General features: G+C 41.1%; 1 protein-coding gene across 1 annotated transcript; it reads right to left on the bottom strand.

Annotated features, from left to right (window-relative positions):
* Nucleotides 1–1,314: 1,314 nt before the first annotated feature.
* hgfb (hepatocyte growth factor b) lies at nucleotides 1,315–24,362 on the bottom strand. Its single transcript, XM_042496612.2, has 18 exons — nucleotides 24,198–24,362; nucleotides 22,197–22,356; nucleotides 21,784–21,896; nucleotides 21,063–21,177; nucleotides 18,508–18,656; nucleotides 16,135–16,255; nucleotides 14,567–14,685; nucleotides 10,629–10,794; nucleotides 10,408–10,541; nucleotides 9,449–9,542; nucleotides 8,102–8,232; nucleotides 7,054–7,083; nucleotides 6,417–6,522; nucleotides 5,273–5,347; nucleotides 4,880–5,029; nucleotides 4,680–4,786; nucleotides 3,496–3,638; nucleotides 1,315–2,956 (listed from the first exon to the last, which is right to left on the bottom strand). The coding sequence occupies exons 1-18, from the start codon at nucleotides 24,244–24,246 to the stop codon at nucleotides 2,777–2,779; spliced, it is 2,142 nt and encodes a 713-aa protein (XP_042352546.1). The 5' UTR covers nucleotides 24,247–24,362; the 3' UTR covers nucleotides 1,315–2,776.
* Between the last annotated feature and the right edge of the window lie 2,623 nt (nucleotides 24,363–26,985).

Below are 26,985 nucleotides of genomic sequence, written 5' to 3'. Positions count from 1 at the left end.
TTTGCTGGTGATACTGTTTACAAATAGCAGCCCTCAGTCCTACATACGTAGTACCTTTAATTTCTTCATTATGGGAGCCCCACCAATAAACAATGATTCATTTACCATGAGTCATTCTGGTTATAACTTTACTTATTATATGAGTCTTTAACATGTATAAAACTCTCAACATATTTGTATACAATACACTTAAAAGGTGAGACATGGCCTTTTGGTCCATGAATGAATGTGCATTTCTCAGCCTGTTCTCTTTTAACACCTCTTACACACACACACACACACACACACACAATGCCTTCACGCCAACCTGAACAGCCCTGACACAAGCCATGTTCTCTGGATCATTAGTCTCATGTATGCCGTAGATCTCACGGTGCACTGAGCTAGGGTCGAGTCAGCCACTCAGTATGTGCGAGTATGTGTGAGTGTGTGTGTGTGTGTGTGTGTGTGTGTGTGTGTGTGTGTGCAGTTGTCCCCCTGTCTGTCTTGTTGTTTATGTCTACATTTTCGGTCTATCTGTCCATCCAGCTGACCTGCAGATGAAAGCAAACTTCTTACACTTCATCTCCCTTTGATGCTTCTACAGTATCTGTTATCACAGAGTGCTCTGTTTGTGCGTGTGCTTGTGCGTGTATGTGTGTACTGCATGCGTGTGTGTTGTGTCAGCATCGGGGCACAGCGCACACAGTGTGCATAGCAACAGAAAATGTCGATCCTTGTGTATTTTCTGCTTGCTCCAGAAGTTCCTTAATACAGCATCAATGGATTCACAATTAATCTCCAGCTTTCAGTCCCCGCTTTCCTGCGCTCTTTCACCTTCACTCAGTCTGCTTCTCACCCCCTTACACACACACACACACACACACACACACACACACACTGTTATGCCCCTCATATCTATCTTTCGCTCCCCGTCTATTTACCTTTGAATAGGGTGACAGTAGAATACTGTCATTCTGTTGTAGTATTTGATCAAGGACAGCCATAAGGCTGAAATGGGTGGTGTGTGTGTAGGTATGTGCATCTCTTTGCATGGAAGTGGATAAGAGTGTGACGAAAGATTGGGAATGTGTGTGTGTGTGTGTGTGTGTGTGTGTGTGTGTGTGTGTGTAGGAGAGAGAGAGATTAGTAAGATTACCAAGACATCTTTATAGTCTCAATGCTGCTGTGGTGCCATCTTCTGGTAGGGAAGCACAACAGCTTAATTATACAGCAAGCAGGAGAATTGGCTGAGATGATGCACATTTGCATTCAGAACACTCAAATAGGCCGAATGCGACATTTAAAATATGAAAAGAAAACAAAACTCATAGATTAAAAAAAAACACATTTAATATAGTGACAGACATTGTAAAACATTTAAAATAATTGCTGAAATTGGGTTTAACATTTAGCATAGTGGATAAGATGACATGAGATTTATAATGAATGTACATTTTACAGAGAACATGAAACAGTACTGTACAACCTGTAGAATATAGCAGCTTGCAATTTCTTTCAGTGCACACACACGCACACAACTATTGTCACTCTTATACAAACAGTATGCAGTTGTGATGTAAAGCCACCTCAATCATTTACACTGCTTAAAAAAGGATGTGTTAATTTGTTTCAAGGGCTGTTCAGTGATCTCAGTGAAGCATCCATTACAGACAATGCAGTTACAGAGACTGTCCCTTCTTTTCCATGACAAAGTTTGAAGTGACAGACTTTGTGACGCTAATATCCAGAGTGGATTGAAATTGGAGGTCTGCCAAGGTCTGAGTGTGGGGAGATGATAATTCATTCAGCTCAGGCTCAAACATACACGCACACACTCTCTCCTTCTGCAGTTTTCTTTTTTGCATACTGACGTTGCTGCAGAAAAAACTTACAAAAACAGATGCACACACACATACACACAGACTCACACAAGATGAACACAAAGGTCTAATGTCAATTTTGTATAGAAAGAGCATCAACATTACATTTTCTGCTGTTTTTTTTTTTCTTTTCTTAAATGCTTTAACGCTGACCGGCCATATATTCCTTACATCTACACAGGATGTAAAGAGCACATTCATATATACAGTGAGTGGCTTTGCAATAACATTAAAATACTGAAAATGGACTTCATTTTGGTGTTCCCATACAGCGGACATCATTATGAGACAGAAACTTGGCTGAAAGCTGAAATGTAGATAACACTCTGTACATCATTTATCTGCCTACCACGACATTAATTTCTCTTGTCATAGATCTATAAGACCCAAATCACCTTTAGAGTGTCAGAAATACACTCATTAAAATAACTATATACAGTAAGGACCACTCTATCTAATCCCCCTGGAGATGCGTGAGGCTTGACGTGAGTGCCCTTAACATTGCCCTACCACTGGATAGTTTTCTAAGTGGCCCATTGATGTACTCTACAAAGGGAGCTGCTGAACCACTGCACTTTGGTGTTAAAACATTCAAGTAATGCCAGGAATAAAGAATATTCACATACACACATACCACTCTGGTGGATTTGCTACCAAAAGAAAACCATGGAAAAAATGGATGACACCAAATATTTGCCTGGTCTGCTCCCAAATTAATTAAAGAATCAGTTTAGGATGTGTTTAAATCACAGTGTTTCCCCATGCATTCATCTATTAAGACTGCTCTGATCAGGTTCTTATTGATCTGTAAGCTATGTAGGTATGAACAACATAGAAACCAGGTGTCCTGAGTGCACAGCTGGATTTACAGAGGCTCTAGGTTTGATTTAGTCCCCCTAATTCTGTCTCGTGCTTTATTGAGTCTCAGGGTTGGGGTAATATTTGAAGACCTTGTAGATCCACTGTGTGTAGAAGGGCACATTGATGAAGATGCCAGGCTGGTTGGCCCGAGCGCATCCTCTGCCGTGGACGCTTACTCCCACAATAACCTTGATCTCACCATCTTGACACACTAGAGGGCCGCCGTAATCCCTCTGCAAAAGAAGAAATACATAGTACATTTTTTGACGTTGCTGGTGGAGAAATGGCTATCTTCACTACTTAAACTCATGACAGGGTTAAATGGAAGCAAAATGCATCTTTAAGCTCTCAGTGACAGACAGCACCATCAGTATTTGTGAACATGGACTGCTCTCCTCCAAAGCTAGAAACCACAAAACCAAGGCTTTGATCACTGATGAAATTTAGTGCAACAGTCTCCAGCTGTTCTATTTACAACGGACTGAATACTAAGCCTACGGATTCAAAGAACATTTGTTTGAGATGTGGATCAAACTCAGCTTTGAAAGCTCTGTTTTGAACCAAGACACTAATATACTAAAAAATCACACTGGGAACAATTATGTTATCCAAAAGGTCTAAAGGCCTGTTCTTGTATACCAACAAGGACTGAAGGCACCATTTGAATTCTAGTGAAGATTTTTCCTTCTGATCACTAAAACTGTTATTTGGCCTAATGTTTATATCTTAAAACACCTCAGTGGGAAAACAATATGAATGAGTAACAGTTTACCTCACACACTCCCTCATTCCTCTTGCCTCCTGCGCAGATCTTGGTGTTGGTGATGTGGAGGTTCCCTCTGTGCATCTCTCTACACCTCGCATTGCTCACAATGGGCAGATCAACCGCCTTCAGTATATCATCATGGCCAGTCCCTGCAGGAGTAAAAGGGTGCAGGTTTTGAGTTTAGTTTTGCCCTCTATAGGCTGAAACCCAATATTTGAAGGAAAAAAAGATGTGAAATACAAAAGAGGCGTTTCCTTTTAGTTTGGTGGTCCGTTGATTTAGTGAGCTTTAGTGTTGCATCAATTTAAAGGCGGTGAAATTTTAATGTTTCGTAATGTAAATGTCATTACTTTTACTGTTTTTTTCATAGACTGAAGAGAAAGATGGACGTTACGCCCCCACTTATCCCCGCTATGCTTAAGTGATAGCGGACGTTGCCATCTTGTGGTGGTGATGTCATTGAGAGACTGATTTTGTGTAGCGATATCCATGGTGGGGTTGTTTCCGCCCAAGCACCCATGCTAGCATTCGCTCTTTATATAGTCTTTGGGTCGGAATGGCATTACTATTGGTAATTGCTGAATGAGGGGCTCCGCAAGCTAGCTACCTCCTACCAGACCCGGGTGGTGCACTGTGCAGTAAACTGGAGAATAACAAAATTAACATATAGACTCACATGTGCAACGGGTCAAAAATATTCTTGGCAGTTAACCAATTAATGGTCAGTCGTTGACATCCCTAGTTGTACTTCATTACCTCTGTTCTGTTGTAGCGAACACAGTACAAATGACATCGTTGTATTGTAGAGCTTCAAGGTTTTCGGCATGGTTTTGTAACAGCACAATATAATATAGTGCTTTATCATATTAAGCACATGTTTATGTTTTAAGAGCAGGGAGGGAAGTCTTGAATGGTTTATACAGACATTATGGCACATTTTTTAAAAAACTTTAATTAAAAATATCAATCTTCTGTGATGCAGTCTGTATATTGAGCCACCCAACAAGAAGCAGAGTTGAGAAACATATGGCCTGAGCTATAAAATACCAATTATTTGAGAGAGGGGTTACAATATACTTTTGTGCCTCCAGACTATACAAAAAAATCCAGGAGAAATGCAATATAAATGCAATATATTGCAGACCTGGAGGAGATATACAACAGCCATGCAGAATATAGAATATCAGTACCTTTGGTCTCTCCCCATCCATACATTTTACATAATGTTCCTTCTGGGATGGAGCACCCAGCCACGGGGAGCTGAAGAGTATGGACATTGTCTGCAGGAAGGGCAGGCCTGGACGTATTTAATGAAAAGTAAAAAGCATGATCAACATCACACACAAATGCATATCAATATATCTTTGAGATTATTTTTCCAGGCACTCACTTAGACAGCCTTATGAGGGCTAAACTGGAGCCCTCAGGACCACATATCACATGAGCTATACTGACTTCCTGTCTCTTGGACCAGTCAGGAGCGCCCTCTTGAATATCTGAGACTCCCAGCCACACCCGATACTCACTGAGGTCTGGAACGCTGAAGAGAGAGTTAATAAAAGTAATCATTTATTTATTGTTCTCTTAAAGCTCAGACCGACAAGGATAGACAGTCGCAACTGTAGAGTCAGATAAGTACTTACTCTTGAATAAAGAGAAACACATATGAACTGAAAAAATAAATCTTACATTTAAGACACAACGGGTATAAAAGCAAAATGCAGGTCACAGTTCAAGCAAATGAAAAGAAGCAACATTCACAGATAGCGAGCATTGAAGTTACCATGAGGAGAAGCACTGTCTGTCAGTGAGCACCCACTTTTCTCGTATTAGTGAACCCCCACACCAGTGCTGTGACCTGAAAAGAGCACAAATCAAGGGAAGCTCTAAAATACAGCACAAAAAGTGATCTTATTTCATAATTATAAAAAACTTAAATACTAAAGAATGTAAAATTTAAAGGAAAACCTAACATACAATGTTGGTTCATGGAACCACGTCTTACAGGTTTATTCATCTTGCTTTGCCAGATGGCCACTTTTGCAAATTGACAGGAGGCCAAGTAATAAACAAACAGTAGTGATACTTATCAGATAAAATTAATAAATATTAAAAATTAAGGTGAAAAAAAGACAAGTCCGTATGTCCATTTCTCATTAAATTGCCCATTTTCAATTTTTGAATGTTTGCTGTCAACACTCATCTTTGCCAAAATGCTAATCTTGGACAGGCAGCCCCAGACAGGGCAGGTGTATGCAGGGGCATTTCTAGGATTTGAGGACATTAAGGGCTTTTTATCCTTTTTATGTGCTCTGGCACCCTATTTATATTCAAAGTGCTAACCAAAAAAAATCCCAGCGTAAATCAATTTATTATCATTGTGAATTAGTGAAAACTAGTCAGCAGGCCACCCTATCAAGGGCCAGATTTGGCTTGGGGGGACAAAGTTGAGTTATCACTGATGTATAGCATTTGCAGTGTAGACAGTCTATTTTACAAGTCTGATTTGGGCTGTTAAGTTGCTGGCATTGTTTGGAGAAGAAGTAAGACTTATACATTTCTATCTAAACTAACTCAAATTGACATAATGAAGTCAAAATTGAAATTTACAGGTAGTTGGCTTCTTACTGTTAGGCAAGCTCAATTCTCTATTGAGCTACTGATTGATTAGAAAAGTTCAGCATCAAGGCTGCTAATGCATCTAAAACACAACCACATTTGCTCAAATATTGCATGCATTTGCTTCAAAGCATAGTAGAAAGGCCTCTCAAACCGCATTTCAAACCCCCACTGAAAGCAAAAATGAGAGGATAAAAACAATTCCACTGCATTTTTTTATGAATTCAAGGGTGGTCTGGGCCAGATGGCCTACTGTTCTTCTTCAGTGGTGGAGGAAAATGCGTAGAATATGAAATGCGCCTTCATACCCTTTCTGTATGCTGACCATCCAGCTGCCGTCTGATATGCCCACCGGACCTCCTCCCACAATTCTGGTTCTTTTATGGACAAAACAACCCACAGAGGACAGCTCACCTGGAAAAGCAGAAACACACAAGCACACACACACACAGTAATATATTTATATTCGTCATGTAATGTAATATGCGTTTAATTTAAGACATAAATAAACACTCACAGGCACAGACATACTGTAGTTAACAGTGACATATTGTTTACACAAGAGGCACTTCAGCTGCCTAATGATCCGCCATAATCATCATTATATATAAAACATAACCACTCATTCTGATGAGGCCATTAATTTAGGTAATTATTGAGTATGTTCATACAACACATTGATGTCATTTAAACTCCATATATCAAAAGATTAAGGGTTTCATTGCTGTTCTTTAGTTATTACATGCAGAAGAACACACACACACAGAAACAGATGCCACCATGACAACCTGATGTCCTGCATTATGTGCCATAATAGCCGGACATAAAAAGGACTCCATGAGGTTCTGAAAACACCACTACTTGCCTTGGAGGCTATCAAATACAGATCAGCAGCTGAGCCACTTGCAAACACAGACAGACAGATGAGCAGACAGAGACACTCACCCAGTGGAATGGTGTTCTGTGAAGCATCACCTGCAGAAAGTAGAGGAGACAAACAAGGGATCAGGGAGTATTAACCGATGCAAGATAAGAGGCGACCTCACACAGGGGTGCAAATTTTGCAGTAGCCGCCAGGGCCCTATTGTTTGTCATGATCTTTTTCTTTTGAATGTGGAGGGCTTTGAATGTAACAAGCTTTAAATCACCTTACCAAGGCTTACAAGTTGTAGCTGTTAAACTGTGTTAGATTTTGCCAAATTGCTCCTGTACTTCCAGCTAGTAGTTGGTTTCTATTTATTTCTGTACAGTCTGAAAATAAATTAGCACACTCTCTTAACCTGTTTAATTTGTGTAATCCATCAAAGTCAACATTTGGTGTTAGTGAAGCATTACCTCACAACATTAATGGAATTTTAAAAAGATATCTAACAGTAAAATAAATATATTGAATTTTCTTAAACACAACAGCATTGTTTAAAAAGTGATAAGTGGTGATGTGAAGTAACCACTATGTAGTAAATATCTTTAAAACACGCAAAATAGTCTTTTAACAACCAATAAGAGGTTTGTAAGAAAAACAGATGTGCAGTGGCCAGAAGAACCGCTGATACCTGTGTAGTTTTGACAGAAGCACTATGCCACCAATAGAGAACCATGATCAAAAACAGGCAAACACACACACACACACACACACACAGTCATGATGCCTCTGGCTCTTGGTCCATGTGGGAATAGTTAAAAGTAGCCCTCCCCTGTCTTCCTGATGAGTTGTGAATCTCCTCTGACACACACTGACCTGCAAGTGTAGACAGGTCTACAAACAGTGCATGTGGGAGTGCGTGTGCGTGTGTGCGTGCGTGTGTGTGTGTGTGTGTGTGTGTGCGCGTAAGCAAGACAGAAATCCAGAGTGCAAACAAATCTACAGTAGCTTTTCTTTGACCAAGAAGAATGAATACTTCCAATTTCACAGTGTCACTGATTATTTTTCCCAACTGTGTGTCTGTGTGTGTGATTGCGTGCAGCTTGCATGTACACACTCCCGTGTACTCACATGGTTTTACATTGCAGTAGTCCCACGGAATGGCAGAGTTGTTGGTGTAACACCAGGGACCATGTTTGTCTTTATCAGGGTTTCTGCAGTAGTTTCCCTCCAGGCCAGCCATCAGCATGCCCCTCTCGCCACTGGACAAACACACAAACATAAAAGATCCAATAACTTATCTTTCATCAACATTCGGTAAGCCCAAAAGACAATTTTCAAAACAAAAGGAAGTTTTTTTTCCCCCCCTTTAAGCAGATGATCCGGCTGCTGATGAAAGTCAAAAGGATTTGCTGGTGATTTATTACCATTAGTAAAGCTGAACAAATTTCACTAGATAGGATCTGGACAGTCAAACTACACAGCTGTGTAGGCTCTGTCCCTCTGGACAAGATAAGGAGGTGATTTGTAAAGGAATTACTCACTGAGACAGTATGCACCCACCTACACTCACATATCTCATACATGCAGACATATCCCACACGAGGGTATTTTTGCAAGACTTTTAAAACACAACTCTTCCAACACAGAATTCCTTGACCGATAAGGTGGAGAATTGTAAAGGAAAAGGGAGACATAAGAGAGAGATGCTGGGGTACCAAATGGCAGTGATTCAGAGTGTGCTGCGTTTCTAGCAGCTAGCATAACAGCCCACTCTCACTGTGACTCTCTAACCCTGACTTCTGACCCCTGGGCAGGAGCCAAGCAGTGGAGCTGATTGGCTTTGAAGTGTTCCTACAAAGGAGGGTTTTGGGGTCAAAGGTGAGGAGTGAAGTGTATATCCCCCAGCCAAGTTATCACTCGGAGTCATTCCTGCTGAGTTAGGTCATCTTCAGGGAAACACTTCTCCAGCCATTAGGAGATGCTGGAGAGGCTAGTCATGGCACCCGCAGGAGCCGTTTTTTCCTCCGAGGAACAGGAGGCCCGACTTGATCCGCTAACAACAATAAGACGTAACTAGAGGTCAATATTAGGGCGCCTCTCCGCACTAACCACCGCGTCTCAGGTTCGCACACATGGTTCTCGAAAACACAGACACAAACCCTGCACGCTGGGGCTGTCATGCACAAGCTTGTTTCACAAAGAGCTAATTCCCAAGAACTCTTTTTTATGTTGATACCCATGAAATTAGCATATCTCCTGGTCATTATCAGTGATTTCCTTTGAAAAGAAAAAAAATGCACTATTTAGACCTTCCCTGATGGCTTACATGTTTGAGAGCTGTGTGACATCTTGATCTCTATTTTAAGCAGAAGCGCTTGTCTGCAGTTTATTGATGGTGCGGGTCTGGTTTGTACATCATGGAGGGGTTTGGGAAAGTTATTAGGTTAGAAAGTAGCGGGGATGCAGCGGGCTGACCTGTTGCTGTGGTTTCTCCAGGGAGCACAGGGAAGGTTTGATCTAGTCCTGGACTGCTCTCCTTGGTAATTCTCTCCAAAGCCTTCATAGCAGTCTGTATTTGGATAAAAAAAGGACGTAAAATGAGACAGGCATACTTTATTTCTGTGTGAACAAACAGCTTTGAAGAAAAAAACATGCACAACAGGCAGTTCTCGAAATTTCAAAGCATCTGTAAACCTTCATCACTGCAACAATAGTTTTTGTGCATTCTTTGTCATACAGTATTGTTGCACTCCAAACTACTAAAATAAAAATACTCAATTTAATGCAGAGGATCTAAAACAACCGTTAGTTTCTGATCTATCGTGGTTGTCATTGGATCTAGAATCCACAGTGCTGGGAACATAAAGAGGTCGTCTACAATGATGCCTTACAAAAGCACGAGTCATAAATAAGCTTAAGATGCTGTCCGTCACCCTGCATCTCATTTCTATATGGGAACGTATTCAGCCTTCAAGGGTAGACCACAACACAACCTCAGAGGGAGTTTTTAATCCCAAAGCAAGGCCACATACCCTCAAAGACATCCCTAAAATCCCTTGGGAAATTTACATTTGTGTACTCAGCCATAGATCTGCATCTTTTACTTCCAAATCTCTTGCTACCCCAGAAAGACTCCCATCCAGCACTAATCCTTCCACTCCATCTTTCACTGTCCAGGGAGACCTGATGATCCTGAGCTGCTGTCAGAGTTTGTTTATGTGAGGCGAGGTGGTCAGCCCTTCCCACAGTCCTATAGGTCTACAGTACTCCGCAGGGATGGCGAAAACATGGTTACAAGCCAATGAGTGTGGTTACAGGGTCTCATGTGAACTTGAAAGTATGAAAATGTGGACTGTTTCTCTGCTCGTGATGTAGTGAAAATCAGCTTTGTTTTCGCTGTTTTTAGTGTCAAATAAAGCTGTTGAGTCTCTCACCACTGACGGGCTTGTTTTTGGTGCCGCACTGAGGGATGTTGGTGCAAAACATTGTGCGGACTCTTGGGTCTGTAGTGAAGCACCATGGGAATTCTTGGCCATCTGGATTCCGACAGTAGTTTTCTCTCAGGTCTCTGGAAACAACAGAGAAAGTCATCCAATAATTTGCTCAGATATGAGCGCATGCAGATGGGTGAGTGAGCGGATGGTGTCTGACTCACTTGCAAGGGTAGGCTTGAGGTATGAATGTGTGGTTATGGGGATACTGAGAGTCCCAGCGTTGGCAGATGAGTCCGGTGGGCACCACGTCCACTGTCCCTCTATAATCCACTCCTCTGCCCTGGTAACACTCAGTTGTTTCCACTACATTACTTTCAGGAGGTGTTTCTGTAAAAGAGCAAATATATAATAAGTGGTGGGTGAATTTGGGGCAAAGCAACACATAGCACATTTTTATTCACACCTAATAAAGGAAATAGTTTTATTAGGATATCAATGTAGTCCAGTCGTTTCAAACAGCTCAAGCTTATGCAAGTTTTTTATGGTTATAAAAACAAGGTCCAAGAAATGAGACCACATCAAACCTATTCTTGCATCCAGACACGTTCATTATAAGATAAACTTCATAACCCCTTGAAATGTCCGTAAATCTCACCCTTACATACAGTACTGTGCAAGTCTAAGGCCACCTTGAACTTTGTTATTTTAGCAAGGTTATAATGATCATACATATTTATTTCTCATTGATCTCTTTACTAAATACAACCAGAACATACAAGAAATATCTATACAGTATTAAAAATGTGAATATTCTCATATAAATATTTCTATATCCTCATTACAACTTTATTAAAACTGCAAATCTATGGTAGCTTAAGACTTTTGCACAGTACTGTACATCTCTGAACTTTTTACCCCTTATAGTATTACCAGACCCCTTAGAGACACCCACCACGTCATGTTGACTATGTCCCATTTGGGGACAGAGCTTTTTCTGTTAAGGCTCCTCAGCTGTAGAATAGCCTGCCAGAGGCCATTAGACTGGCAGAGTCTCTTGATGCTTTTAAGATGCACCTGAAGACCTACTATTCTCTGACTTTTAATTGTGTTTAACCTGTTGTTTTATTTGTATATAATTCCCTGGGTATAAATTCTGTTCAAACTAGTTTCATTTTAATCTTGTTTTAGCAATTTGTGCACTCACGTCTCTATGCTTGTACGTGAATACATTTATTTCTGTCTTTGTGAAGCACTGTAGTGCGTAACCTGTTTTGCTTTTTCAAGTGATCTATAAATGAATTACACTTGAAACTTAAAATAAACTTAAAAATCTATTATTGCAGACATGAGAGATGCTTCAACATAACACCAAAAGACAAGCTTTTTATTTTCACATTTGCTTTGATTTGCATGCAGCTCTTTTCTAACATATTCACTAAATTCACTATAATATAATCACTAAGTTAAAACACATATGAACGCAGAGAACAAGACAAAATAGTGGGTGGCTATTGATTACAGTTGTGTCATTCCATGTAAGCAATTTTTTTCAAATGTGATTTCAATCTTATCCCCAAATTTTTTTTTCTGTTTTTTTTCTCTTTTATTTTCTTGTTTTGTGGTTAATGTTACTAATTATCTAATGTGTACAGACTACTACCAGCCCAGTTTACATTTTGAGTTCCACAACATTGTTAAATGATTTATTGGATTTCAAATAGGCTGGTTGTTCTCTTCCTTAAAGGGGCGAATATACAGCTTTAATTTGAAGTACAGTGATGGAAAACATGGATAGAAACATTTACTGAAAGTAAGGTTTAGGGAAGACAAATGGGTACCCATATATGACATATTTTCAATCCTCAGGTGGAGATAAAATCTTTGAAAATGTGGTAAATCCTCATCAAAATTTAGGTCAACTTTGAAGGGTAACTTAGCCCTTTTTCTGACCAGCTATGCCAACATGGTTGGTACTAATGGATGCCTTTGGTTGCATAGTTTCACAATATACTGATACATATCTTATCCTATTAAAGCAAGTAATGTCAACCACCAATTATTTTTAAGAGGCCAGCAAGTGTATCAGGCGGGCCGTAGCCACCCACTGTCCCCCCTCTTTAGAGCTACTGTGTGACTGTACCAAAATAGAAAAAAGACCTTTATCAAAAATAGTTTGGCTTGCCACTTTATGCTGTGATTTGCAGAGAAAAAACAGAGACAGATAAAAGTCAAATTAGTTTGAAATGGTGGATGGAGAGATGTGGGAGACTGTGAACTGCAGGGAGAGTTGGAGGTGAGCGAACTTTGTAGAGTGTGATGAACTTCAGATGAACTGTTGCACTACACTCAAACCTTGATAAACCAGATTTATATAGATTATAGAATAACACTATAACACTCCCATGGCTCTGAATGGAATAAGCAGTTACAGAAAATGGATGGATGGATAAAACTCTATATCACACATGGCATACTATACATTTTTCCATTTCCCTGCTCTTTTATTATTATTTCTCCCACTCACACATGTGATGTTGAAATCTCAATTTCGGTCGTAAAAATCACACAGTGCAGAATTTTACCTCCCAACTGTTAACACCAAATGGTCCAGATTGTAACGGAAAATTTGCTCCTGTGAGGAGTGATGCCCAAATCAACTGGCCAGAAAAAAAACTGTGTACACACCCTCGGCTCTTGTGTTGCTCAAGTGTTTGCATGAGAGTCTCAAATACTGGTTGTAATCAGGTTGTTTTCAGACATGTACCAACAATTTCAAACAATTATGAATTGTAAAATGATTTAGCGCTGAGGAAATAGTGTGACAGTGCTTTTGACATGACAAATGGCTACACAGCCTCAATGTCTTGGCCACCTGCTTTCTACATAACAGCTCACTGTACAGGCTCAGAGGAGCCACAGCATAATGAGGCTGATATGGCAAAAATTGGAAAAACAAGGCAGGAAATCTTATCTGCTTCACTTTTCTTTATAGAAGGGCTGCTCATTACGCACGAGCTGCACAAGTTCATTAGCCTGAACATTGCGCGTGATTGTATCCGACCATGTGCAGAGCTGCATATCTTCAAGACTCTAAAACAGACATTTTCTGCCCATACAATGTGTCTAAAAATAGATACGCACCAGTTGTGACAGTAAACAAAAGCGCAGGCCTTGACAAAAGAACACTTTGTTTCTCTGTCTCTTGCTCTCTCCACTCTGCCTTGTTTTGATTAAGACTAACTGGGTCGTAAACTTGGTCTGTTCCCAACAAACTCCCATATCAGAGAGAGAGAGATGGAGAGAGCTCAGGAGGGGGAGACAATTTTTAGAGGGAGAAAAAGAAGGGGGGAACAGTGAATCACAGGGTCCACATGGAGGAGTGCCATCTAGTAAACATGGTGCCAGGACGGCTGATGATTCTAGCAGGCAAACGGACCAGTCACAGACCCAGGAGAAAGAAGCTGAGCCCAACAATAACACCAGCTCACTCTCTGTTTTATGTTCTCGAGGACCACAGCGGCTGTCTCAGTGACTCGGCACTGATTATAGGTCAACTAAGAGCATGCAGTGTCTTCTTATGTGCTACTAAGTATAGACACCCAAAACACAAAGCCAGACGTGACTCACACACACACACCTGGCTCTCACACATCAATCCCACTCCTTACGCTAAACCTATGAGGTGTAATGAAAACAATCTGCTTGAGGTGTGTGTGTGACCCTGATATTGTGTCAGTATGTGTAACAGGAGGTTAATGTGGAGCAGTAACTGAGCCCAGTGCTGTTTGACCACCGCACATGAGAGCTGGCATAGAACAATAAACAGCAGTCCAGTGGCGCAGGGGAAAAATAAACATTCTTGCTATTAGAGAAGACATAACAGAGAGCCAAACCAAAGAGGGAACTAAGGGGAACTGTGTGTCCGTGTGTGTGTGTGTGTGTGTGTGTGTGTGTATCCCATAATATAAGCCAATGAGGGGGCAAAGGAGTGGTAAAACGAAAGGTACAGGAAGTTGTAAATACTGGTGCCGTCAGTCACACTTCATGGGCCTTTACAGCACACAAACACACCCACACACAGACTTGCATAGACTTCTACTTTTCCACTTAACGTGCAAGACATTCAACCACACACAAACAAACATGCACGTATGCTCACCGCAAACTTTGATGTTGCAGTACTCCCAGGGTGTGTTTGGGTCCGTGGTAAAGCACCAGGGTCTGTGGCGCCCGTCTGGGTTCCTACAATAGTTATCATCCAGGCCCTTGTCAGGGTACCTAATACAAAACATGCAACATAACAATTTTAATGTATAGACAGAAACGATAGAAGGACGTTGCCAGGACACATGATGATGCTGTTGATATGATGATAGTAGCAGTACATGTTGTACTTGTAGTATTGATGATGACAACGATGTTGATGAGAGGTAACAGTATTGTACTTGTGTGCTATATTGCAGCATTGGCCCTCATCGTGCCAGTCCTGATGCGGCACTATTGTGACTGTCACGACCTGTTGATGGTGATGTATACTCCATTAGTAATGGTAAGGCTTTTAAGAGACGTTTGTCATGTTTAATTCTCACTGAACTATTATAGGTCCTATAAATTTATGGTAAACACTTATTAATCTGCTCTTGTGGAGCTTTAATAAGGACAGGTGCAAGTCACCCTGTACACAAATGTATGTTTCTGTGTCATATTGTTTGTGCTTTTATGTGTTTTCCTAAGTTTTTAAACTTGCTTCAACACAAATTTCCACACAAGTCCCCTTCTGGGACAAATAATAAAATCGAATAGAATTGAACATTGTTGCATGATTAATAGCACAGCTCTCAGACTTGAAGTTAAGTTAAAGTAGCACAAAACAGTAATTGTCACGTTTCCTAAAGCCCAAAGGCACCTGAATTGAGAGTTATATTTCCATGCTGCTTCTGAATCCTTAGGAGAACAGAGTAAAAGTGGAGAGACAATTCACTCTTGCACGCAATTGAAGCATAAATAACTGGAATGGTGCAAGGACTCCATCTGTGAATCTGCTCAGAGCTCAGGGGAGTGAGGAAGATAATAGGCTGCACCACTACAGGTGTTCTACAGTAAGTCATCCCAAAGTCCCACATCCCTCCAGGCCTCCAGCCTCCAGGCGTGCAGTATCAGGCTGTGGGACCCTCTCATTACATTAGTGCTGTGAGCAGTCTGGGACCTCGTTTACACAAACACTGGGATGATTAAGGATGTGTTAACGAGTCCCCACTAATCCAGACCACCTGCCGTCCGACTAGCTGGAACACTCGCTTGACACGGACGCACACGGACGCACGCGCACACAGCTGACACACACATACACAAACAAGTGAGGAATACAGCCTGAAATATACGGCCTCCCTATAATAGGTGTAAGCTTATCTCATGGCTGCTTTATAATCTACTGAGAACTTCAAGGAATTTGGACCAATTAAGTGAATGAAGAATTTTCCCAGCAAAGTCCTGATAAAAACATACAACTACACACTGGCTTCTGATCCTTTAGGGAAAGGCACACTGACTGACTCCAAATCACTCCAGAGTTAGAGCACTATCGTTTGAGCTTAACATTACATAAAGTATTGTCATGATTTTTTGCTATTACATTTTATGCATCCATGTGTGTGGGCTTCAGTGTAATTGAGAATGCACAATTTAGTGCGATGCTGAGTGATGCTGATGCATGTGTGTGTGTGTTACCTCTTGGGGTGGTACAGGTGTTTGTGTGGATCATCCAGGTCCCAGCGCTGGCATTCCTTTCCACTTTCTGTGTGGTCCATGGGTCCTCTGTAATCTTCCCCATTACAGTTCATACACTCAACTACGCAGCAAAGACACACATATGCACACATAGATACACAGACACACACATTCACAAATACAGAGCAACAGTTTAGAGAAACAAAGAATCAAACCATCAAAATTAACTCAGAAAAAAGGCCAGTAAAATTGAGAGCACAGAATGACAATAAATTGTGATACTTTTAGTGTTACTGATATGACAAAGCAATAAGCGTGGACATTGTGGATCAACAAATTTAAAGAAATATTTCACGGCTGTAAAGATGGCATTTTTATGGAACTAGGCTGTATATGCAGTAGAAAGACACAATTACATTTGAGACTGGTGCTACATGACCAGTAAAAACAGAGAAAAGGACTCCAAGCTGGCCACCATCATCATAAGATTTTGATTTCTGGATGAATTTAGGTTCGACGTTAGGTGACGAAAATTCAGTGTCAGTACAATGGCTCCGTGACAACATCAACTGGACTCAGAAATCTAACTGTGCCAACTGGGCTGTGGCATTTGTATTTGCTTTAGAGGTAGAAGACCTACAAATACCAGGATGCACTCTGCCCTACCGGACAAATAAACGCAATCATTGGTCGTTGGCATAATGCCAGTTTGGCCGATTTTCCACTTACGCTAGACTGGTAACAAATGATCTTGAATTACAGTTAAAAGATAAGCCAAAATATATTTCTAAAAAACTTTTTAGGTGAGAAATAGGCAACACAGTGACAGTCTCTTGGTTCATATTTGATCAGCGCTGCCTAATTGTACAGTTATATCACTTTTTTTCAGCCTTTGTTTTTACAATACAACACACAGTATGGCAGTCGCTTCTTATTCACAAATTTTCATATTGCAGCCAAAGAGTTCACTAGAGCCTTACAGTCAGCAGAAATCGCAGTTCATTTACACATACAACCCATTATTATTATGATACAAAGCTGACTGAAAATTGGCAAAGTATCCCTTTAAAAATAAAATACCTCCCAAAAACATTAGGACCACAGAATGAAAATATATTATGACTCTTTTAGTTGTACAGCTGTGGGCTGACACAGCAATGAACGTGGACATAGTGGATCAACTTTAATGACATGTTTTTCTGCCCCCATATGGTTATGCAACATTTTGCAATGAAATCTTTCATAAACTCATGACAGATCTCTCTTAAGTTCAGACATTATACACATACAATTAATGTATGGCTTTCCACTAATGATAGCATTATTATCTTTGATGTAAATAAAGCACCACGTTTTGCATGTTGACTAGCACACACTGCCTAGTGTAAACAACAGAAAGCACGGAGATTAAAAACAGATGTTTATGAGTCCGCTGCTGTCATGACAGAGCACATTTAATACCACTGGCTGCATGTGTGTTTGCGCACGCCATGTTTGCGTGTCCATGTGTATGTTTCCTATTAGGAGCAGCTAATTCACAGAGAAACCCTTCCAGTCATTTTCTCCTCAAGGAGTGCATGTTCTTTATCAAAATAAAAAGTCATTATATCTGTTGTACAACTTGTGATAACCCAGAGGGACAGCACATGTAAGTTGGAGAGCGAGAAGGGTTCCCATCCTGTCTTATCGAGCCACAGCCTGGTTCCTCATTAAGGTGATCCAGTGTCATACGTGCACAGGAAACAACCCCTCTGACAGCATGAATCCCCCAAGATTAGATAACAGAGGTCATTATCATCCCTTTCTTCAGGGAGACATCAGTGTCTGACAGTAATATCGTGTGATGTAAAATAGAGGCTGAAACACCGGCGGGAAAGTGTTTTTCTGTCATCACGAGCTCTACTCATACGGACTCATAACTCAGCAGTTACCTTCCACGTTTGCCACAGGGATGGATGAAATAGCTAAGAGTTTATCCATAGGAGACGACAGGGGATTAATATCCTCTAACATTCCAACACCAGTCTCTGTGGGTTCAAACCATTTACAAAACCTGAATCTGATGGAATGAGAGAGGACAGCATAAACTGAACCACACACCTGGAAACGACTGCAGCTGGCCGCGGCAAATAAAGAAAATCTGTGCCCCACGCACACACATATACACACAGATGTAGAGCACAGTTAGAACCAGCGTTGCTTATTCCAAGGCACTATGTGATTGCCTAATTTACCGCAGCTCATTTTAGACCATCAAGACTCAATTGGTGAGGCAATTTGCAATGTGGAATGGGCATTATTTTAAGATAAATGCCCACTCAGACACATACAGTGCAGACATATTTTGTGTGTGTCTGAGTGTGTGTAGCCTACCCTGTGAACACTGTGGTATGCCACACTCCTGGTGTCTGAGGTGAGGCCGTGGGTCAGTGGTAAAGCACCATGGGCCGGCAGTGGAGTTGTCTGGGTTGCGACAGAAGTTTTCTCTGAGATCCTTCTTCCTGAACCTCTTAGACATGAATCTGTCAGGAGCAGAGCCGCAGTTAAACAAACAGACACATGTACCAAGAACAGTTGCCAAGTGTTTCAGCTGGCATGCAGAGCAACTTCTTTTTGAAAAACATCCAAGGTCACAGTTTCTGTTTTCTCTTTATTCATCTCTGGCAGAGTGACGAATCCCCTACTTATTTATAAGTGGGCTGCTGTTTAACTCTGATCGCTGAAACCTGCCTGTAAAAGATGACCAGTGAAAATTAACAAGTGTTAATTTTGTGTTAAAGTTAATTAATTGCACCACTAAGGGGTCAAACAGTCGATGACATGATGTTATAAATGAGAGAAAAAACATTAATATGTAGAAGCAATGTTAGTTTTCTGAGACGCTGGTTCTGGATGTAGTGTAAACACACTGACAAATGACTCATATCTTCTACATCAGGCAAGCACATGGCTGCGGTCACCGTTTGTGATGATAGACATATTGTCTTTGAGTCTGGGCTGGGTTTTTCCACATGATGATGAAAAGATAAAGTTTTGGAGTAGTGTTTTACTGGAGTGGGTAATGACAGTTACAGAAACAAGAAGGCCTTTGGTGGGCAATCAAAAAGAGGAGAAACCTTTTACTGATAAGAATGTAATTTGTTCTTTTGTGTGTGTGCGTGTATGTGTATGTGTGTCAGAGTTTCCCAAGCCTGTAAGCTGCCTGATAAAACATACAAAGCGCCTGGGTTTAATTACCTGATCTACAGAGACATTAATAGCAGCGGGATAAAGCAGGTTCACTGGAGGTACAAACGTACGCTGCCCTCTTTGATTCGTCTGCCGCAGCGACATCTCACTACAAAGCCTTTCAAAGTCATTTAATACCTCTGAGTAGAGGGGAGTGGAGACAGAAGGAGGTAGCATGCGGTTCAAAGATAATAAAAGTCCAAGACGTGTTGTTTCTCTGATGGTTATTAATATCTGGCAGGCCATAAACTTACTGGTATGTTCTCCTCAGTGTTTTTTCAACATTGTCCTCCCTTGACGCGAAGTTTTGCAGTCTTTTCTTTATTTTAGCATAGATTGTAGGAAAAGATACTGCATGTCACTTGTGTCATACTGTTGTGTTTTGGAGACCATGATAGCTTTTGGGGGAAAAAAATCACTCAAAGGAGCAGTGTGTAGGACTTGGAGGCATCTAGCAGTGATGATTGCAGATTGCAACCAACTGAAACTGCCCTCATGTGCCAAGCGCAAACTGCCCAAATAACCACAGAGGTCCGGGGGATCTAAACTAGCAGTTTAGATAGGCCTTGAAAAATACTAAATAATGTAGTTTGGTGTTACAAGTCAGTGTTTGTTGGCTCGTCACAGATGGGTCGCTACTCCAGCACCTACTAATGTGTGCTCACCTCTTTTCTCCGATAACTCCAGACTGCAGGATGTTTTTACCAGTAGCCTAATTATTCACAGAGGTCTCCTACTCTTTTAAACTAACAGACCTGGTGATTTTAAACCAGTAAAAACACTGAATAAAGCAGTTTCCCACAAAAAAAAAAAAAGTATTTTTCAGACTCTGTTTGGCTTGTCCTTAAGGGGCTCTAACTTACGAAGCCAGTAAAGCCACAAGCAAGTAAAGACACAAATGGATATCTACATATCTAGAGACGATGTTTGGTTTGTCCAAAGACACGTTGGTGCAACATGGCAGACGCCGTGGACAAGGACCCACTTTTAATGTACATATAAACTGCTCAAATAAGGTAGCGAAAAACACAACAGAGTTTTATTGTCAGGTGATTATACACTGGTGTAAACACACTTTTATTATGTTCTATTTCTAACAATATATCCCCCTAAATCTTACACACTGCACCTTTAAGATAAACTACATCCACAGTAGACTGAATATAAGACAAAATACTTTGCTAGACATTTTGTAAAGGATAAATGCTGTTATCTTGTAGCTTACCGGGTAATTAGTGCTAACTAACATAATCCTATAGAAGACGCTGTTTCACTTGCATCTTTTGTCTTTTAACTCCACTTAATTGGCTCTTTTTTTCTACGGGGATCTACACTGCATCGGAAAGTAAGCCTGTGTGTTGAAAAAAGAGCTTTATCTGGGAATTTAGCTGAGGGATATACCTAAAGCTTAACCAAAGGCTGCATATTAGATATGATCCTAATCCCAGTAAAACACACACACACACACACACATGCGCACACACACCTAGATAAACAGTAGGGATGCAGCAGGAAATGATCTGTGACTCTGTAAAGCATAACAATGAGGTCAGCTCTGATGAATGACTGCTCCCTGGAGCCTAATCAACCCCTAATATATCATACTCATGTACACACAGACTAGCCCCTAGCTACTAGCTAATTGCATCACTAACAGTAAGAAGCTGTTTTAACAATTATGGTGAAAATCAGATTCTTACTTGTGTTCATGAGGAATAGGCGAGGCCCAGGCCTGGCACAGGATACCGCTCACTGTTACTGACCTCCGCCCCCTGTAGCTCTGACCTGTGCCCACAATGCACTCCCTCACATAGTCTGAAAGACAGAGGACGAGAGACAGAGACGAGATGACAGCAAAAGAGAGTGAGTGAGTGGGATGAGCCAACAACCTCATTGCAGTGTTGTGTACACACAGCCAGTGTGGATGATGAAGAAAACAGACAGAAGGAGATGTTCAGCTATAATGCAGAGCTTAACAAGGACGTGACAATGCCAAGAGCCGAATCTGTTTTCCTAATCTTCTGCAAAACATTTGGATCCAGTAAAATGGGCTTCGCAGCTTGCATGTTCACTGTTGTGGTCAGTCAGAGTCAAGTGGGACGGGGGTTTCCATCGTTTACACAAAGTTAATGACAGAAAATGAACCATAATGTGCTGCGACACAATAAACACGACAATAGTCCTTGCCCTTCCTTGTCATGCTCTTGAGGGATGGCGTGATAACAAAGCTACAGTCACTCTGAAAATGGGTATTTATAGAGTTGCAAAATGATCCTGCATAATTTTTAAAACAATGAGGAGTGCACTAAAGCAATGCTGCTGGGAGTGAGACCAAGTTTTTCTGACATATTTGCAGATATTGTCACAGGAGGCAACACCGTATCAGTTGGTAGAGAGTAAAGTTGGAACAGTAGAGGGCACCTTTCTTTTGATAGAGTTGGTAGTTGAAGTCCTGTTGGCTCTGAGCTCCTGGTGAGTTCCTGTCGAACGACAGCCACTGGCATTTCCTGTTTTTATGATCATAGAGAAACGCTCTGGAGAACAAGAAGGAAAGGAAAGGAGGATGAGAGAAAGGGGGAAAGTGAAGCATGTCAGGACAGTTAACACAGCTGTTAACATGAGTATGTGAAGCAGTTAGAAGCCAGTTGAACCAGATGGACAACACTGCATTACACATGTGGAATGCATAATTTAGGAACTTGAGGAACCACCACTTCCCTCTCTGTGCATTGCAGCCATTCATTTACATTGTGGGAGAGTTATTTTACTCGTTACAAAAAAAACAAAACCCCTGCAGCTAAAAGAGTGAAGCTACAGTATAAGAGCAGACATACCTGCAGCTGAAGGGGAGTCTTCTGTTGCGGCTGCAGGCTCTGGCACACTTTGCCATGCTCACCTTCTTGCTTTTAGTCAGGTGAGAGGCATCTGGAGACATGACCACCAACCGTATCCCTTCAGTCTTCTGGTAGTCCTGGAGTGCATTTCTTCTGCCCTCTGATACACAATTACATGACATATCCATGACCATTCATCGGTGTTTACAGCTAGTCTCTAATTACAAGGCATATGGCTCTGACAACAATTAGGTGTGTAACGATACACCGACCTGGATCAATATATTGATTCAATGATAAACAATCCAATATCACTGATGCAAAGTAAAAACACAGATACATATCACCATCTTGAGGACATGCCTTTCTTTTGAAATCCAAATGCATGTCTGTATCACATTTTCCATTCAAGAACAATTCCTTCCTAAACATTCAAACAGTGCAAGCAGTCTAGCACTAGATACAAGCAGTAAAGAAAAACACAATATGAAAATTTAGTGATGTTCTCATATTGATCACAGGCCCCTGAATTTAATTGAAATTGTGCCAGACTTAGTGATATCAGCAAATGTTGTATTTTTGTCCAAAGAATCAAAGGATAATACTGTATTGTGATCAAACTTGTGATTTACACCCCTAATGACTATAATGTACATTAAGTGTAGCCTCATCAATACAAGCAGGTATATCTGCCTGTTTTATGTTTTTTTTTCTTAATATATTTACCTGAATTCTTCTGCCATATAAGGAATATAAGGTGCTGTACAAGCTGTATTATTATTATTATTATTATTATTATTATTATTATTATTATTATTATTATTATTATTTATTGATTACATACATACATACAAACAAACTAGTAGCCCCTCTGTGTGGTCTGATAGACAGTGTGAATAATCTGCTAATGAGCCCATTAGCTAGTTAGAGAACACTGTGCAACAACATGCAATTTGTAAATTATTCTGAATTACTTGTTATTAATCTTAAAACCTAATAGGATGCGCAGTCATTTATCACTGCCCCCAATGAAAGGCTTACACACACACACACGCACACACGCACGCACACACACACACACACACACACACACACACACACACACACACACACAATCAGTCAGCCAGTTAGACATTTACGTGGATAGACACGTATTTCTCCTCCTCCTACCTACCTACCTATCTCAACTCTCTACCTGTATGCAATTCAGTCGATTCAAGAGCTTTTATCAACACAGGAAAAAAACTTACTCGTGGTGTTTCTGCTGGAAAGGTGCTTGAAAAGCTCCCTATTCTATTATCTAAACCGCATAAAGACATCAAAACTGCTGCTGTTACAGATTCAGTAGGCTATCTGGGTGTTAGTTGGTGAGCAACCTGAGGATCACAGAGGCATCATGTTTGTCCGATCCTCAACTTGAGTTTACCGTCTCGGCAGTTTCTCTGCCCGAGCGCCTTTAGGAGCAATGAGCCGCAAAATCGCTCTCTGTTAGGACTACAGGATGACTCAAGCGCTAATTTGATTTTAATACGGGTCATTTTGCAGTACGGTGGGTTGTATCTGTTCACTTTATCATAGCTTGTATTTATCTCGTGACACATTCAGATAATGCATGTTTTACAGTAATGCGTCCCTATGCGGTGTTATGCGCTCTGGCACGGAGCGGGCGCAATAGTCCGACAGTAGGAGTTGAGATTTAAAAGCCGATGTTTGATCGGCAGTCTTGGCAAAAGTATTGTTTTTATATTTCTTCCGGGAACTTAAGAAATGTTGTCATAACTAAGAATCACCTCGTCTACACTATCGTGTCAGAATTACATGCGATAAATAACAGATGTCACTCTTAAAAAAACACAAACCTAGATACATTGATGATTAAGTTATATTAATAAAAATCTCTTAAATGACTCTTTTGCACGGCGCTCAAACCAACGCGTTTTTGACACCAGCTCCAGCGCAGTGGCGGGCGTTAAGGAGCAAAATGGTTTTCGCCAAACTTACCAGAACAAGAAATGATGAAGAGTCCGAAAATGAGCTTATAAATCCACATCGCCGCGTCACACAACAGTTTCAGAAACCCACTGTTGAAAGAAATGAAACGCTTCTTGCTGTGCTGTCGGACTGCAACCAGGAGATGTTGCTTCCACCACTGCACAGATGATGCGTCTCCTCTCTAAGTACTTCCTTGCTTCACTCCCTCCCTCCTCCTCCTCCTCCTCCTGCTCCGTCAGTATGACTTTATCTCTCTCTCCCTCTCTCGACTTTTCTTTCTCTCTTTCTCCTTTCAATTAAATGTTAATTTGAGTGGCCAGAATGTCACATATAATACAGCCAAAGCTACAGGGACGGTGCTGAATGTCAGTGTGTTTTTATTATTACAACTCATTTACCAAGACTTCTTATTATAGTAAAATGTTGGCCTACGTTACCCGCAGATCGTGGCTCTTTCTCTTTAAGTTTCTTTGTGTACTTTCATCCTGCGCTCTCAATTGATTTGATTTCTTTCAAAAAAAACAAAACAAAACAAAACAAAACAAAAAAAAAACACTGGAAGATGGCAGTTAGCATAACAACAGAAACATAACATACATAAACATAAAAACACATGGCCCCAAAACCAGAAAAAAATAAACAAAACTTACTCAAAAAAAGAAAAAGAGACACACAATAAAAGAAAAGATATAAAAACAACCATTACCTTTAACTAAGTTCTTGCAGTTGGTGGGATATTTCTTACCAGTTTGGTCACTGCATTTTAAGAAATCAAACCAATATACTCTGGTTTCATAGGGTTAAATAGCTTGTGAAAGGCGTCTGAAGGCAGCACGAGAAAACTGGGCTATAGGTCCTGTACAGAAATATATTAAGGTGAATTCTTCGAAGTCTGACAGAGGCTTACTATAAATCCCTGTGGAGAAACTAGAAGAATATGATAATAATTGTATTTATTCAACAGATTCTGTGTCCATCCCTCCTTGTCACATAGTATCATCAATCATCTCCTTGTATCTTGTTTTTTTCCCTGAAGATCACCAAGCAGCACAGTGTGCACACTGAAACAGATATTGGCAGGCACTTGTCAGCGCCGGGAAACTCAGAGGGGATGTAAAAAGAGGAGGGGGGGAGTGTGTGTGTGTGTGTCCTTGTTTATGCTACTTTCCGTCTTCCCCCCTGTGTCAGATAAGAAGTGAAGTTACTGGTGGGGGGTTGATGAGGACAAGACATCCCAATCCATCTCCGGAGTGTCATCTCTATTTCCAGCGATGACAGCATGAGATAGGAGACATGACACTTAGCTGGCCTTAGCATTTTTCTCTAAACATCTCTGATCTGCCAGCCACAGAGCTCCTGTCCTCCGGTGACAGTCCGATGGGGTGCACAGTAAATAGAATTCACATTAGCTATCAGGGGGCAGATTGAGAGTTAATGCATTGTGGGGTTTCCCGGTTTTTCCTTTAAACGGAGGAATAGATGGGTAAATATGTAGGAGGAGACAGACTCCATCCCTATCTCCTCTCTGGTTTAATGAGTAATGCTCCTGCGGCTTCCTGAGAGGACCACAGAGCCATTCGCCATAATAAACAATCAGCCATGAGTCAGATACTTTCACTGGAGCGAAGCACAAGTCTCATTTTCTTTCCCCCTCCTCTACCTTCCTTTATGTATGTACGCATGCAACGCAACCACACATGCTCTGTCTTGCAGGCAAACATGCATCCAGACCGACTTTCTTCTGTCACATTCACAAACACGCATGCTCGCACATAACGAGCAGCAGATGACTGCTCAAACCTTCGACCAGTTTGAGCCCTCATCACCACAATCTCATTACTGACTCTTTCAGCAAGAATCCAGTGGGTGTTTTCACTGTGTCTGTGCTAGAAGATGGAAATTAGAGAGACCCAGTAGCCCACTGCTCACCATTCAAGACTCCTCACATCTGTGGCTGGTTATTGCCAGAAACTTCATATCTTCATGCAGCTGGTAATGGAGGGAAGAAGTTCAGTGGGAGATGGAGATGATATGGAGAGTGAAGAGGTTGATACTGAGAGCATAGATGAAGAGCAATGGGAGTAAATTGGATGGACTGTAGCAGGGAGGTACAATGCAGACCAGTGTGCTGAGGGCTGAGCTGTCTGAGTGCATATTTGTGGAGTGTGCCGAGTATTAATAGACTTCCTGCAGATTTGTTTGGAAGTTTTTGTGTGCATTGTGTGAGTCACATGTTGTATACTGTTATTTATCTGTGTATGTGTGTGTATGTGTGTCTATGTGCGTGTCCATATGCGTTTTCATCTGCAGCAAATTAGTTGGACCTCAGTGTGACCTCTAACTGTCCCAGCCTCAATTCCAGATTTCAGCAATGTGACCTTATGTACAAGAGATGGAGTGGGATGGAAAATTGAAAGAAGGGATGACGGGGACAGGGGGACGGACAGTGTGACAGTTTGAGTGAGACGGCGAGAGATAAGAAAAGTGGAAAGGGACTCAAATTGAGGAAATGCAGAGCATTTGTGGCTCAGGTATTTTAACATAATGAGAAACGAAAGACATATAGGGGTTTTGTGTGTGTGCGTGTGTGTGTGTGTGTGTGTGTGTGTGCGTGTGTGTGTGTGTGTGTGTGTGTGTGTCAGGGTTAGTGATGACAGTGGTGGGCCTAGATGCTGTAAACACAGATACCCTGTTAAGAGATCCTCCTTTAAACAAACACATACATCCTGTTGTCAGTGCATGCGACTGTAGTCACTGCTTGTAATTGAGATCTGCTGACAGTAACACAAATAAACTA

Source organism: Plectropomus leopardus, chromosome 7 (genome assembly GCF_026936395.1).
Source record: "Plectropomus leopardus strain MGB_pleo_1.0 chromosome 7, ASM2693639v1, whole genome shotgun sequence".
NCBI lineage: Eukaryota > Metazoa > Chordata > Actinopteri > Perciformes > Serranidae > Plectropomus > Plectropomus leopardus.
Note: the sequence above shows the minus strand (reverse complement) of the source record. Positions and strands in the feature narration are given on the sequence as shown.